Source organism: Tupaia chinensis, unplaced genomic scaffold (genome assembly GCF_000334495.1).
Source record: "Tupaia chinensis unplaced genomic scaffold, TupChi_1.0 Scaffold139484_1, whole genome shotgun sequence".
Lineage (NCBI taxonomy): Eukaryota > Metazoa > Chordata > Mammalia > Scandentia > Tupaiidae > Tupaia > Tupaia belangeri.
The window spans coordinates 685971-701928 of NW_006199369.1; the positions used below are offsets into that span (position 1 = coordinate 685971).

The 15958-nt window shown below is 43.4% G+C and overlaps 1 protein-coding gene across 1 annotated transcript in view; it reads left to right on the forward strand.

Annotated features, from left to right (window-relative positions):
- Positions 1-15958, forward strand: part of ABCA13 (ATP binding cassette subfamily A member 13) — a 500786-nt gene that overhangs the window by 211123 nt on the left and 273705 nt on the right. The window contains 3 exon segments of the mRNA XM_014593022.1: positions 6994-7145; positions 8251-8435; positions 11666-11884. Coding sequence (XP_014448508.1) covers positions 6994-7145; positions 8251-8435; positions 11666-11884 — 556 coding nt within the window.

Here is a 15958-nt window from a genome sequence, read left to right on the forward strand (position 1 = left end):
GCATATGGTTACTAAAGAGAGTGAAAGGGAAAAAGAAAAATCACCTCCCACGGTGGATGGCCATACCACATTCCCTTATCCTCCACTCTCCTCCTGGAATCCTGGGTATGCACTCATATGTGCCCAGTATGATTTTCAAGTCACCAAGTCCAGGACTTGAACTATGGTCATCCCTGAGGGAGTCTAGCACTTTAACCACCATGTTACCTGCTGCTACACCCCACCCTCTACTCTCTTTTCAAGACAAATATTTTATATCATCCCCTTTATTATCTTGAAATGAAATTCACCAGTAATGAACTCTACTTGTACACATGATTCTTTAAGTTAAATTTTTGCACAGAAATTATTTTTTAAAGGTTTATTTATTTTTTTCCATGTGAGAGAGAAAGAGGGCGAGAGAGATAGAAACAGTGCTCCCCGCAGGGTCTTCATGCTGCAACCCATTCCCAGCCTCAGCCAGCCAGGATCATGGACATTTTCCACACCAACATATACAGAGATACCCTGGGTCATAAACCTGGGACTTTCTCATATGCTTCAGCAGCAGAGATTGCATCACCACTGGGCCACTGGGCCACTGGGCCACTGTGGCTAGCCTAATGCTTTTTAGGTTTATTCATTCACCTATTGTGAGGGAGGAGGAGGAAGTGATTGCAGTGACTGCACAGTGATTGCATTCCTAGAAAACTCCATGTGTATTAAAACTGCGCAACTGAGCCAGCAGGTGGCATGGCAGTTGGGGCGCTAGATCCCATGTGACCAACTTTGCAGCTTGAGTCCCAGACCCAGTAACTTGAAAGACACTCCAAGCACATGTGCATGCATGCTCAAAATCCCAGGAAAAAAAAAATGGAAGAAAAGAGATTAAGGTATGGCCTTCCTCCCAGGGGATGATTTCTCACTTTTCCTCTCTCTGTCTCTCTCTGGGGAGTACATGTGCTCTATAGCCAAAAAACTGAAAAAAGAAAACTGTGAATCCAGCAGGTGGCATGGTAGTTAAGGCACTGGATTCCCACATGGCCAACTGTGGTTTGAGTCCCAGAGATGGTGGCTTGAAAATCACTCTGGGCCAATGTGCATGTGTGCCCAGAATTTTGAGAAGAGAATGGAGAAGGGATTGTGGTGTGGCCATCTTCTCTGGTGGGTGATTTCTCACTTTCCTTCTCCCTGTCTCTCCAATGACTGCATGTGTCCATGGCAAAAACCTAAAAAAAATCCCCTGAAATGGAAAACTGTACAACTGTCCTAACTGACTGAGAGCCTGGGGCATGAAGATCATGCTGTGGGGAGACTTTGTCAAATCTCTCTCATTTCCTCTTTTTCTGCCTCTTGTGCTCACTCTCTCTCCCTTATAAAAAGAAACAAAAAAAGAGACAGAAACTTTGGGTTTGTATGTCTTAGGCTCAGTGACCACAGCGGACTTTTCACTTGAATGAATGTGTGATGTGTCTTACAGAATGCAAGTTGAGGACAATTTTTCACTAGACCAGGCTGCTCTGCATTTTTCAGGCTGTCTACTATTCCAGGCATCTGCTCAAGAAGGCAATCCCCATTGTATTGATCACACCTTTTCACGACTTCTAAATTTCTGATGCTTTCACTATGTGGGACCTTCTCTGGAGGGATTCTCTTTCCAGGGATAGCCAGTTCCTGGAGACAGAAAAGGAGTAGGCTGTGAATGTGCCTTTTTTTTTTTTTTTTTAAGGATTTTGTTATAGGGCGCATGCACTTGCCAGAAAGACAGAGAGAGACAGAGAGGCAGAAAGCGAGAAATCACCCCCCCAGGGGGGATGGCCATGCCGCAATCCATTCTCCTCCATTCTCCTCTTGGGATCTCGGATATGCATGCACACGAGCCTGGCGTGAGTTTAAGCCACTGGGTCTGGGACTCAAACTGCGGTCGACTACATGGAAGTCCAGCGAAGAAGCGATTATACCAACTGCTGGTCCTAAGTGTGCCTTTTATATGCAATGGACCAACCAAGACCCCAAGTCTCCACCATCTCCTATATGGGCTCTCACTATCCCTCTGCCCTAACCACTCCAAGGACAGATAGCAGACAACTAGAGACAGCACTCTACCAAAGTCTGCTAAAACTATTCATGCTAGTGGGACCAGCAGTTAGCGTAATGGCTATGTCGCTGGACTCCCACATAGTCGACTGCAGTTCGCATCCCGGACCAGGTGGCTTCAACTCACACCGGGTGCGTGTGCATGCATGCCCAAGATCCCCAGAGGAGAATGGAGAAGAAGGGATTGCGGTGTGACCATACCCCCCTGGGGGCTGATTTCTTGCTTTCTATCTCTCTGTCCCTCTCTGTCTGGCGAGTGCAATGTGCCCTATAGCAAAAACCTCTCCAAAAAAAGAAAAAAAAAACCTATTTGTGCTAGTCAACTCTCAATCTACTTGACATTCCTCACCACAGTAAAGTCTTTTGCATATTTCCCCATGCTTCCTGTGCCTCCTCTCCAACACTGGGACTTCTCTGTGGGGCTCTGCATGGTATGTCACACCCTCTACTCTCAGATCGATGAATAATGAACTATCTTTTCCATGGTGGTTTTCTTCTGACCTGCTGGCCTCTCATACCTGAATAGTAATAAAACCTACATTTACCATTTGCTGTGCCAACCCAAATATCCCCTGCCTACAGTGCTAAAACTCCACTGGGAGAGTCTCACCAAACTAAGAATCTATTTTCAAAAGTCTTTTATAGGTAGCAGGGGCCCCCAACAGGACATAAGTAAGACTTTCTGTCTCAGAGCATGTCCCATGCAAATGCTTTACTCTCCATTTTCTTTGGTCCTTCTTTGCTATGAACTAGCTGTATCTGGGACCTCAAATTTATCAACCCTAGTGTGTGACCAGGATGTCCCGTGCAGGTCCAGCACTGGCTCATTTCCTGGACTTCAAGGCTCAGCATCCACTGCAGTGTCCATGCCTGACTCGAAAGCTCACATCTGGTCCTCTCCAAGTTTTCATTTCATAAACTCCTTTTTATGTGCTTCCAATTAAATCTGATTCAACTCGATCTGTCTAATGTCATTGACTTCTTCTTTCATCACTGTCAGCTTTGGAGCGGCAATGCTAATTAGCTTCCTGGCCTGCATGAGCCAGCAGGCAGTTCCCCTTGAGGAGAAAAGCTGGGGATGAATTGAGGGCCTTTGCACATATTAATGTGCCCAATTACACTTGGTAATGGGCAGGGTGCGTGTGCCTTCAGAGTGTGCACAGAAAACAAGTTTGGATTTATAAGTAAAAGCAGACACCATGGAGAGCAAGGAGCTGCATGGCCTCCATGCCAACCTGGCTGTCGCAGCTCCCTGCCTCAGTCAGATCAATAGATTCATAAGGAGGGTTTTAGGAGTCCAGTCAGACTAGGACTGAGATCTTTAATTAGCAAATTGACCCTTCATACTCACTTTCTCTTTTCCCTAACCCTGAAAAACCTCTCACTTATTGACCCTCCTTTCTGTCCCCGGAGCTCCTACCTTAGTTCAGGCCTCATCGTAGCTTCTCTGCACTGCTTGGTGCCCTGGAGACGTTTTCCCAAGCCTCCGGGCATCCTGACCGTTACCCCACTCTTCACTCTTGTGGTCTACCATGCATGTTGGCCTGAAGTTATATTTTTAAAGATCAGGACCAGGCTTCTCCCCTCTCTGGTGGTTTCCCTGTCTCTAGAATGCCCACAGAAAGAAGATCTCTATCCTTGGTGGGTCCCTGTGACCCCTAATTTACCCTGCTGTGGATCCATGCTTCCTTCTCTGTTCTAGTCCCACTGTGCTCAGTGTAACAGGCACACCCTCTACCCCATAGATTTGAATTTCAAATAGACTACAGATGATTTTTCGATGTACTTAGACAAGAACAATTTTTTTTGCCATTTTTCTGATTTGAATTTAATTGGCATCTTATACTTGCATTTCATGACTCCAATAGCCCTCCCCAGTTTTTTCTGCCTTTTCTTTTCACACTTTCTCCTGTGCTCGAAGGGGTGCTCTGTTCAGTGTTGGTAGACCCCAATGACTGCAATGTTCAATCACCTTGTGTTCTTCTCAATGGTTACTTTTTTTCATCACCACTAGAGAGAAGGTCATAGCCTGATCCATGTATGTCCCTCTTGCCACCAAAGGGTGGGATTAATTCATTTCCGTCTGATAACTGACATCTCTCTGAACTAGAAAGGAGTAAACTGGGGAACAGCAAGATAGGCAATGGATGGTCTGGATTCCGATGGTCTCTCCGATTCTTTGTCACTGCACTGAGGCCTCACATGCCCTCCTCACAGTGGGCTGATGGCCGGAAATATGACTCCTGAAAGATAAGCCAGCCTCCTACTGCTACCTCCTTATAAAGGGCTCAGTTACTCATTTCTCAGCAAAGCAGCTCCCAAAGTGAGTCAGGGCTAGAGGAAGGTGTCATTTTCCCTAGACTCAGGTGAGCAAATAAGAACCCAGTCAATAGAGATCAACATCTTAGCTCCATTGCAGGAAGCTGGTGATACCTAACATGGTTGCAAATGTGCTCATGAATGTATGCCTGTGCATATGCATGTGTGTGCACCTCTGTGTATGTATGTACACAAGTATGTGTGGAGCATGTGTGTACATGTATGGTGGTCATCACTTTGAGACATGGCTCCAAATTTGAAAGTCACGTGATTTAATTATATTTATCTTTGCACAACTTCCACTCCTGTGGAAGTGGAGTTGAGATTTTTATTAGGATTTTCTTGTGATACATAGAATGTGCAAAGGTGCTCAATTACTTCTTTCAGAACAAACAAATCTCTTGGCTTCATCTCTATACTTTGCACATGGGAATGATTCTCTTCTGCCAGAGTGTTCTGAAAACAGTTGTAATACATCCAGTGAATATATGTCTATTGTAAAATGTTTGGAAAGTACTTAGAAAGAAGTAGGAAAAAAAATCCAATTATTTCTAATCTTACCAACCAGAACTAACAATATTTCACAGTCTTTCTCTAGATACTTTTTTGTACATAGTTGTGGTCATACTGTACATATAAATTTTCCTCCATGTTTTAAAAAATACTTTTATCATAAGCACTTATTTACAGCTTTGAAAATGTTTTTAATGGCTGTTCAACATCTCACAGGTAAAAGCAATAATTTCCTGCTTGTTGCAATAAGTTCTTCTATGTTGCAAGTTTAAATAATTTTTGTCTTTTTCCCATATTAATAATGCTACAGGAATATGCTGGTGCTCAGATGTAGGTCCTCATTTTCTCATCATTTTCTTATCTAGATTCCTACAATTAAAAAAAAAATTGCCAGAAACTCTGTGTGCTTGGCATAAAAAAATGAGAGAGCGAGAGAAAGAAAGAGAGAGAAAAAGAGGGAGAGGAGAGAATATGAGACTCCTTGTAGTCAAGGTCATGCAGCAATTCCTTCTCCTTCATTTCTTTCTCCTGTTGGGATTTTGAGTACACGTGCATATGTGTCCAGCATGTTTTTCAAGCCAATGGGCATGGGACTTGAACTATGCAGCTGGCCATGTGGGATCCAACTCACATAACCACAAGACAATGGGGCGGCGTGATTCCTATAATTTTGTTTATTTATTTTTGAAAGTTAATTAATTAATTAATTTCTTCCATGGGAGAAAGACAGGGTCCTCATGCTGTGACCTATCCCAGTCTTTGCTGGCCCAGATCATGGGGACATGCATGTGTGCCTGGCATGTTCAGGGACATCCTAGGACATGAAGAAAGGACCTTTCCCATGTGGGTGTAGTTGCAGTGCTATCATGCTACCATCAGGCCCAAGACCTGGAATTTTAATGATTAAGTCAAAAATCTATGAACTCTCTAAGGTCCCCAAATTCCATTGCTGACTTCTCTCCCAAGATGTAGATGAAGCTGGCTCCTCTTGAGGCCTCTCTCCTTGGCTTGTAGATGTCACCTTCTCCCTGTGTCCTCACATGGCCAACCCTCTGGATGTGCCTGTGTCCTGATCTCCTATTCTAGTAAGGACACCAGTTGGATTAGTTTAGGATGCACCCTTATGACCTCATTTTGTCCTGGGTACTTCTAAATACAGTCACAGTCTGTAGTACTGGGGGTTAGGATTTTAACATATGAATTTTGAGTGACACAACTCATCTCATTACCAACGGCCAATACTAGACCTGATAGCAACTGAGAACCATCCTTTCACTTCTAAAAGGTAAAGGGTGTATGCATTTCCCTCTGAATATGTGATCCTGTATTGACTTTCCTGATTGGAATGCAGGAGGACTTCTCTAGCTCTCCTTTCTTGATGCGAAAGTGCTAACTATAGTCTTCATGTAGGCCTTTATCATTCCAATCACTCGCAGAATTCAGGTTTCTAGGTAAGTTGCACTCATCAAACTTAAACTAGAATTGGTATGCTAAGGAAAACTGGGAAGTATTAATAATTAAATTCCCTTTCATTACAATATGTAATGAAGGCAAAGTGACTGTTAAATGGCCTGAAATAAACTTGGAAAATGTGTTTGAAGAATATTGATATGTTTCATATGGAAGTGTTAATATTATAAATATTATTCTTCTTTGTGAAAGCTGTGATTGAGTCATTTCTCCATGCTCTCATCTCATACTCTTTGTCATGTCTACTAATCTACCCAAACATCAAAGAGAGGCAAAGTAGAGCAAGAACATCTAAGGGTATTATGGGCCAGGGGCAAATGTTTACTCTGGGAATACTCAGTCATTATTCAAACAATGTTTATAAATTACCTACTGTACCCCTTTTGGAGGAAGTAGATGTGAGAGGGTCCTAGCTGATGACCCTGGGTTGATCAAGAAGGGAGAGTTTCGCATCAAGGTTAATCCACTACCCTTTCAAACTCCACTGGTATGTATATGGACTGTATGTGAAAAATATTAACATGAAATAACATTTCATATTAAGTTATCCTATGGAAAAATCGTTATCTAACTAGTAAATAATCAAATTGATTTTCACTGTATCTTATTTTTTAGGAACTTTCGGTTTAAGGAAACCATGGTATTTCCCCTTTACCATGTCATATTGGAAGAGTGTGTGTGGCTTGGTGGAGAAAGGACACCGTTCTCTAAGCTCTAGTCTGTTTTTCTTCAATGAGCTCTTTGGCAATAAAGGTTTGTAACAGGCAGTCTACCAGATGCTTACTTTCCCATCTGGTCAGTTTCAATGTTTGTCCTTTATTTCTGGGTGAGCTTTTGTAACTGCACTGATTCCCAGAGGTAGACTTCAGGCTCTCTTGGGCTTGGAAGCAGCTGTGGGACCAAGGTACAAGGCAGGATTTTCTGATAGTGTCACCTCTGCAAGGTCCAGGAGCTCCAGAATGTTCCTGTTGCCTGATACATAGAGTCCTTTCCTCAATGTGTCATATGCTTTGTGTGTCTATTGTAATTTAGTAAAACCAAAGCTTCAGTCCAAAGATGAATCTGTGTAGCAAGTGCACATGAGGGTGAGCAGCCTCCAGATATAATGCACTTGAAGGTTTCTAGTGATGTCATACATGTTAGTTTATGTGAGAGACAGAGTATCTCTGCTCTTTGCAATCGGGTAGTGTGGTTCTCAGGAGACAGGGCAGCACTGTCACTGTCCCTCTGAGTTCCAGTCACAGCCCATTTCTGTGGGTACAGGTGCATGGGGACACCCACAAGAGGATAACTTCAGGGAAATCAGTGTGTAAATATACGTGCACAACCCAGAGAAAACCAAATACTCATCTTGGCAATTTTAGACTATGAGTATAAGACACCCATTGCATAAATATTGGAATATTGGAATGTAGTTTTTCTGATTAAACAGGTCAAATAATGTGGAACTAATCAATAAGTGCCTATAAGTTCCCATGTCCTCAGGAAACTAATTCTGATGGATTTTTTGGTGTGAAGCTAACCTGACTGTTGTTTTTTTATCTACATAGACAAACATACCTCTGTGTGTGTGTGTGTGTGTATGCATGTGCATGTGTGTGTGTGTGTGTGTGCATGTGCGTGTGCATTTTTTAGAAACTTTTTTTTGCTTTTGCAAAATGGTTTTCATACAGTTTCAAGACTGTAATGGGTGACCTCACATAATTTTTGCCACCATAAAATTTGCTTCTTGCTTTGGGTAAAGAAAGATTTTAGAATTGCTTTGTATGTTTCACTGAGCTAGAATTCAATTCCCCGCTGATTAGTAACATAAGCCTTATTTTCTGGACTTTTGACCTTCTTATTTGATGAAATTGCATCTTCCTTGCAGAGTCATGGTCATTACCACAAGACAGGGAACGGAGCCTTGAAGAAAGCCCTCCAGGAGTTGCTCTGGTGTCTGTGACCAAGGAATATGAGGGCCATAAGGTGGCCATCCAAGACCTCACTCTCACCTTCCACAGAGACCAAGTCACAGCCCTGCTGGGAACAAATGGCGCTGGGAAAACCACCATCATGTGTGTCCTGTGTTATCCTCATAAAGCACTGGGCTTTGGGTTTTTAGTATTTTAATTGATAAATTAATTCACTAATTTCTTCCATACGCTAGACAGAAAGACAGAGAGTAGCCCTCAAACAGGGTCCCCACCCTGGGGTCCACCCTCAACTTCAGCCAGCCAAGTATCATGTCATACTCAGGGAGGTCTCTGGACATGAATTTGGAACTTTTCCACTTATGCCAGCCTCCCAGAGATTTCTTACTGTTATGTTACTATCCAATTCTGGATTCTTAAAACACTAATTTACCTGTGAGACAGTGGTTCAGTTTATGTTTTCTTTTCCTTTAATATTTTTTTAAGTGAGTTTTTGCTATAGGGCACATGTGCTGGCCAGAGAGACAGAAAGCAGGAAATCATCCCCCCGGGGGATGGCCACACCACAATCCCTTCTCCTCCATTCTCCTCTTGGGATCTTGGTTATACAGGTACACATGACTGATGTGAATTTTAAGCCACTGGGTCTGGAAATTGAACTGTGGTTGACTGCATGAGAGTCCAGTGACATATATGACATCTGTTGGTCCTGGATTTGTTTGTTTGTTTTAAATTACAGAGTTTAGAGAGGTAGGAGAAGAAAGGTGGTAGGGTGTGGGAATTTTATTTCTAACTTAATTCTTCTTTTATGTCCTATAAAAAATCCTCCATGTTTATTTTAGTCTCTAAAAGTCCTTTGACACTTTTAGTTTTTATCTTAACAATGTGTACTTTTGCTTGCATGTCTGCAGAAAGAAGGATATCAGAAGGATATTTGCAAATTTTTAAAATACCTGCCTTTTGTTTTTTCATGTTCTGCTTTTTGTGTAATTGTTTTCCTGTTAAGTTCTTATTCTTAGTTTAGGATCCAATGGCTCCAAGTTTGATCAGAGAATCAAATTATGTAACCTGAGACAAATGAGGAGTTCTAATATCATTGACTTTGAGATGTCTATGGCATTGGTGGTTTGTTTAAGATTAAACCATCAAGGGACCAGTAGATAGCATAATGGCTATGTTGCTGGACTCCTACGTAGTTGACGGTGGTTCAAGTCCTGGACCCAGCAGCTTAAAACTCATGCTGGGCACATGTGCATGCATGCCCAAAATCCTGAGAGAAGACTGGAGGAGAAAGGATTATGGCATGGCTCTCCCCCCTAGGGGGGTAGATATTTCTCACTTTCTGTCTCTCTGTCTTTCTCTGTCTCTCTGGCATTTGCACACACCCTACAGCAAAAATCTCTCTCTCTCTCAAAAAAAAAAAAAGATTAAGCCACCAAAATAATGGAAAAATTTTCTAAATATGTAGAACTAAATATGATTAGTTAAAACCATCAAAATGACTTTGCTTCAAATTTATTAAGAAAGGTAGAAAAATAACACACATAAAGCTTCATACATCTCATATGAAAAACAAGTGGAAAGAAACAATATGGAGAGTGCATTTATTTATTTATTTATTTAGTGGTTGTTGTTCCTTAAATGCTGAAATGGAACTGAAAACTTCTGAGTGATTTTTCTTAGTGTTCGCAAATTGGGAAAGTACAAGTTAGAGAATGACTCAGAAAACCCAATATTCCACCTCTTGCCTTCACTAAAGCTCATTTCCTACAGGGAAAATCTGGAGAGCTTGCTTAGCAGAAAGATGAGAACTAAATTTAAAGTGGATGTTTCAAGGTCCACTGATTACATCACTTGTAGCATATTTTTGAAGTACGTTTCCAGGGCCCTTAAGTGATTGCCTCTTTTGGAGTTCTTAGATGAGCTATTGAGGGGGCAAGGCCAATTAATGGACTAGGTCTTCATGGTTTAAAACAAAAGCCTATGAGACTCCTATGCAATATATATCAACTATTCTATAGTGTCCCAAAATAAGTTTAAAAATAACACAGTAAAGAGCTGTTAAGTAAGCTTATTGAGTGTAATTTATGTGCAACAAACACTGTTCACGTGTGTGTTCAGTTAATAAGTTTTGACACATTTGGTTAATGATGAAACAAGCACCCTGGTGAAGATCAAAACATTTCTGTCCCCTTCCAAGGTCTCTGGTGCTCCTTTTATTCTTCTTTTAAAAAAATTGCCAGAAAGCCCATGCTCTTGACAGAAAGACTGAGAAACATTCCTCACAATGGGACGTGGTCACATTGCAATCCCTTCTTCTCCATTTCTCCATCCTGCCAGGATTTGGACCATGCACAGTTATCTGGTATGTCTTTCGAGTCTTGGAGGCCAGGATTTGGACCACTGTCAGCCACGTGGGATCCAGCCCCCTTGACTATCAGGCCACAGGGACTGGCCCTCCTGTGCCCTTTTTTTGACCCTGCTCCCAAAGACTACTGATCTACCATTTGTCACTTTAAATTAGTTTGCATTTGCTAGAATTCCATAAAGATGGAATGGAGTCTGTTTTCTTTGACTTGACAAAGTTGTCCGTGGTGGCGAATCTGGTCCTTGTGAGTGTGAGTGCTATTCCACTACAGAGGCACCACGGCAGGTTTATGTTCTCATCTGTTGGATGCAGTTGAGATCGTCTCCATCTTTTAGTTATCACGAACAAAAAAGCTATAGACACAAGGGTACCTATCTTTGCCTTGGCCCATATTTATTTTCTCTTACATAAGTACTTAAGAATGGATTTGTTAGATCCTGTAATAGATACATTTTTAACTTTTAAGAAAAAAAATTAAAACATAAATAATAAACTTCCTAAAACAGAAGCATGAACTAGGCAGTCCTCAGGTTTCCTTTGCTGAAATTAAACAAGTAGTTTCTGGTGACCAGCTGCTTAAGGTTTTATGGTTTAGACTGGGACAGATAGTTCAGGGTTGGCAGAAGGAACCTGATACCCAGGTTTGGAGTCTCAGTTTGCATTTCTGTTTAGAATTAGAAATTACTCATTTCTAATTAGACGGACTTAGGTAAACAAGTCATTCTTAGCCAGTCTCATCTGTGAAAACAAATTCCCATCCATTTATAATGGTCCATGATCAAGAGGGGGTGTCATATGGGAGGACAAATGTTATCATAAGCCCACATTTCCAAATGTCTGCTATAACCAGCAGACATTTCCTTAAGCACTGCACAACTTTCAAATTGTGCAGGGAATAGGTGAGCAGAGTTTTTGCTTTCTTCAGGGGGTGTGCAGGAGCCAACCAGGTGGCTGTGTTCAGAGTCTTGGCAGCATGGTCTCTGTACTGATTCATTTTCTCTGGCAGATCCATGTTGACGGGGCTCCAGCCTCCCACCTCTGGAACCATTCTCGTGAATGGCAAGACCCTGCAGACAGATGTGTCTCAGATCAGGGCAGAGCTGGGTGTGTGTCTGCAGCAGGATGTGCTGTTGGACAGCCTCACTGTCCGGGAGCATCTGCTGCTCTTTGCCTCCATAAAGGCCCCGCAGTGGACTGAGAAGGAGCTGCATCTGCAAGTCAACAAGTGAGTAACAAGCTCTCTCTTTGCACCTCCTGCTTCTGGCTGTTGTGTATGTAAGTGATGAGTATAGAAAAAGATACTGGGGGCCAGCAGGTGGTATGGTGGTGAAGGCCCTGGACTCTCACATGGCTGACTGTAGTTTGAGTCCTGGACTTGGTGGCTTGAAAATCACACTGGGCACATGTTTATGCATTCCCAAAATCCCAGGAGCAGAATGAGGGGAAGGGACTGCAGTGTGGCCATCCCCCTTGGGGAGTGATTTCTCACTTTCTTGCTGATTGTCTTTCTCTTGCAAGTGCGTGTATCCTATGGCAACAAACAAACAAACAAACAACCCCCCCCCCAAAAAACGCCCAAATGAACAAACAAAAACAACATCTTAAAGTGCTGGCCCCTATACTGTAGTGGTTAAAGGAGAAGGATTCTACATGGCCAACCTCGTGGTGATGACGAACAAACAAAAACAACATCTTAAAGGGCTGGCCCCTATACTGTAGTGGTTAAGGGAGCAGGATTCTACATGGCCAACCTCGTGGTGATGAATCCTAGCACAGAAAGGTTGAAAAATAGCCAGTTTCATATGCATGCATGCCTAAAATTCTAATGGGGTGGAGAAATGGAGAAGAGATACAGTGTGACCATGCCCTACTGAGAGGTGTTTTCTTCCTCTCCTCTCTTCTTCTCTCTGGCAAGTGCACCCACACTCTAACATTATATATGTGTATGTGTGTGTATGTTTATAGATGTATATATATCTCTAGGTCCTGGCACTTCTCTGCCACCACACTTCAAGACTCCCCCCTTATATGGAGTAAAATTTAGAACCTATGGTGACCTATGACAGGGTGACTAATGTTTTGTGCCTGTGTCCCAGATTTATTGTCATACCCTCTTCCATCTCAGAACTCCTATTTTCTGAACAATAAATGATAAAGTCCCACTAACTGCTCTTGCTTCCCCTCCTCCCTAGGGCATCTTTCCTCTCACTATGGCAGCCATGCAGGTCTTGTTACTGCTCCCTGAATACGCTGAACAGGGTCTTGGCTACAAGGCCTTTGTACTTGTCTCTCTTTCTGCCCCTGTGCTATTATGGACCTAGTGTTTGGTTTGCCTCAGGGCTCTACTCTGAAACAGCACGGCCCACTCCCACAATAGAGTCCTCTCTATTGGTTTTAGCCTGATGCTTGTTAATGACATTTATAGGAACATGGTCTGCCATATAATTGTTCCTCAAGTTGAAGAACTGAATGAATGAATGATGCTATTTTCCTTCTAGAAGATGTCCCATGTCATCTCATCTTCTGTAGGATGATGATGTCCATTGCTTTAGCTGGGGTATGAGGAGAACTTCACCATTTTTCCTCATCTTGACTTTCCAGCCTTGCCTCCTGCTGCTCCTCATTCATTCACTCACTTATTTGTCTCACACATTTTATTTATTCAGCCACTATTCAATAATGCCTTAGTTTCCTCAGGCTGCCATAACAAAGTGTGGCAGGCAGGGGGTCTTCAACAGTAGAAATTGATTTATCCCCCACCCCCAGTCTGGAACCTGGAAGTCCAAGATCAAGATGCAGGCCAAGTTGGCTTCTCCTGAGGCCTTTATCCTTGACCTGTGGATGCCACCTTCTTCTTATGCCCTCATGTGGTCATCCTGTGTGTCACTGTGCCCAAATTTCTTTTCCTTATAAGGATGCCAGTCATATTGGATTAGCATCCCTCCCAACAGCCTCATTTTAACTTAAGTTTCTCTTTAAAGGCCCTATCTCTAAATGTAGCACTGGAGTACTAGGACTTGGGACTTTAGCACATGAACTTTGAGGGGATATAATTCATCCCATAATAAACAATCTAGAGTTGGGTCAGGGAACTTAAATGCAGCAGTCCTTGCTTTTGCAGCCAGGACGAAGACACTCATGTGAACAATGAATATAGAATAAGATCCATGGAGTGAAGAGGGGTATATGAGGCAATTGTCATGGGTCACAGGGACAGTGAACAATTTGGCGTGCCTGGCAACAAGGCAAGAGGTCATAATGAAGGTAATGCATGAGCAGAGAGCTCCAGGATGATTAGAGGTTTCCTGGTGTCCTCTGGGTGGGCTAGAAGACATCAAAGATGCAAAAGCCAGATGCTGGCACAGAGGGTCCATGGGCCTCTCCTTGCCATGTGGAGGACAACTGGTCATAATACTAGGTAAGACCCTGCGAGGAGAGCCTATTCACATCATGGGGCTTCAAAAGCCTTGTAGAGATTTTAGATTTTATGTTGTAGGTAGTCAGCAGGTTTGGGAGGCCTAAAGGGTATAGAAGGACCTGGAAGAATGCCTACCCTATTATCTGGTCAGATGCTTTCTTTAGCATGGAGGAAATGGATGGGGAATGGGGCGAGGGGCACAAACCAAAGTAAGGAGGAGAATAAGGGGTGAGGGTGGGCTCCTGCTGTAAGAGTAGATGAGGCCAGAAGAGGTCCATAGAGGGTGAGGAGGAAGGCCAGATGCTGACCCAATGTGCCATGTGGAGGACAACTGGTCATACTAGGTAAGACCCTGCGAGGAGAGCCTATTCACATCATGGGGCTTCAAAAGCCTTGTAGAGATTTTAGATTTTATGTTGTAGGTAGTCAGCAGGTTTGGGAGGCCTAAAGGGTATAGAAGGACCTGGAAGAATGCCTACCCTATTATCTGGTCAGATGCTTTCTTTAGCATGGAGGAAATGGATGGGGAATGGGGCGAGGGGCACAAACCAAAGTAAGGAGGAGAATAAGGGGTGAGGGTGGGCTCCTGCTGTAAGAGTAGATGAGGCCAGAAGAGGTCCATAGAGGGTGAGGAGGAAGGCCAGATGCTGACCCAATGTGGGAAATAAAAGGAGGAACCTGCAACACTTTCCTGATTTCTGGCTCAGGTGAGCAAAATATGGCAATGTATCTTGAAATACATAGAGAGACTATCCTAGAAGTGAGGAGAGAAGAATGATGAGTTTGTCTTAGGGACGTGAGGGTGAGTGGTCTGGAGGTATCCGGTGTCAGGTGGACTGCAGTTATGAGCTCCCCAGTATAAGCCTGTGCACCAGACCATGTGGATTTTCTTATCTATTGCATTATCTTTTCCTCTCCACTCTGCCTTAGTTTTCTTGGTGTGCTCAGATCCTGAAATGTCTCAAGAGCCAGATGCCTTCCCAAGGTGGCCCTGGGATGTTATACAACTCGCATGAGCATGGCAGGAAGAAGACCCAAAAGGGGCCTTTTGTTTCTAGGCTCATGTCTGCAGTTGGTGACCCAGGTTGTGTAAATGAGGACTTCATCCATTGAACACCTTTTTGTGCCTGGCACTACTGTGACTTTGTGTCAGCATCTGACACACAGGTCCCATTCAAACATCTTTTCCCTGGGAGTCAGGGAGGGCTGTTTCTGGTTTACTGACCAGGTAGCTCAGGCTCAGGCAGATGGGGCACTCTGCTGGCAGCTGGTATAGGGAAGCCAGGATCTGACCCAGGGCTCTCAGATGTAGGGTGCCCTGTTTGGCCTTTCCTTTGGGCTAGTTACTGCAATGTAGCAGGTGGGTATAGATGCTTCTTGAAAGAGGAGACTTACTGGGCAGAGGGGGTATCCTCCAGCTCATTTCTAGTGCTTTCGCCATAACGGTGGGGTGGACACCACCAGAGACTTCCAAATTTCCAAGCAGTGAGGGTGACCATTATCAATTGCTCTCCTTGGGTCTTGTGTATGCAGGGGTCATAGTTTCAGAATGTGCTCTGAGAGTCATGGCAGGCAGAGCAAGGGGCTTCTTAGCATCCCACAGTGGGGAACGTGTGGGTTCAGGAGCCCTGGTTCATTAAGAACAGCCTCTAGAACATTGGTCTCTGAAGGGTTCTTACTTGAATAAGGTCATCTTCAGGCAAAGATGGGCAATGTTAGGCAGTACTAAGGCAGCTCTTGTATTGGAGATAAGAAACAAAATGAGAACGCAAACCTAGGATACGGTGGAGGCTTATATTACTCAGGGGCAAGGTCTTAAAGCAGGGCATCGGGCAAACCCCAGGCTGCAGGCTATCCTGGCAATCTTTCAGTGAAGAGCAG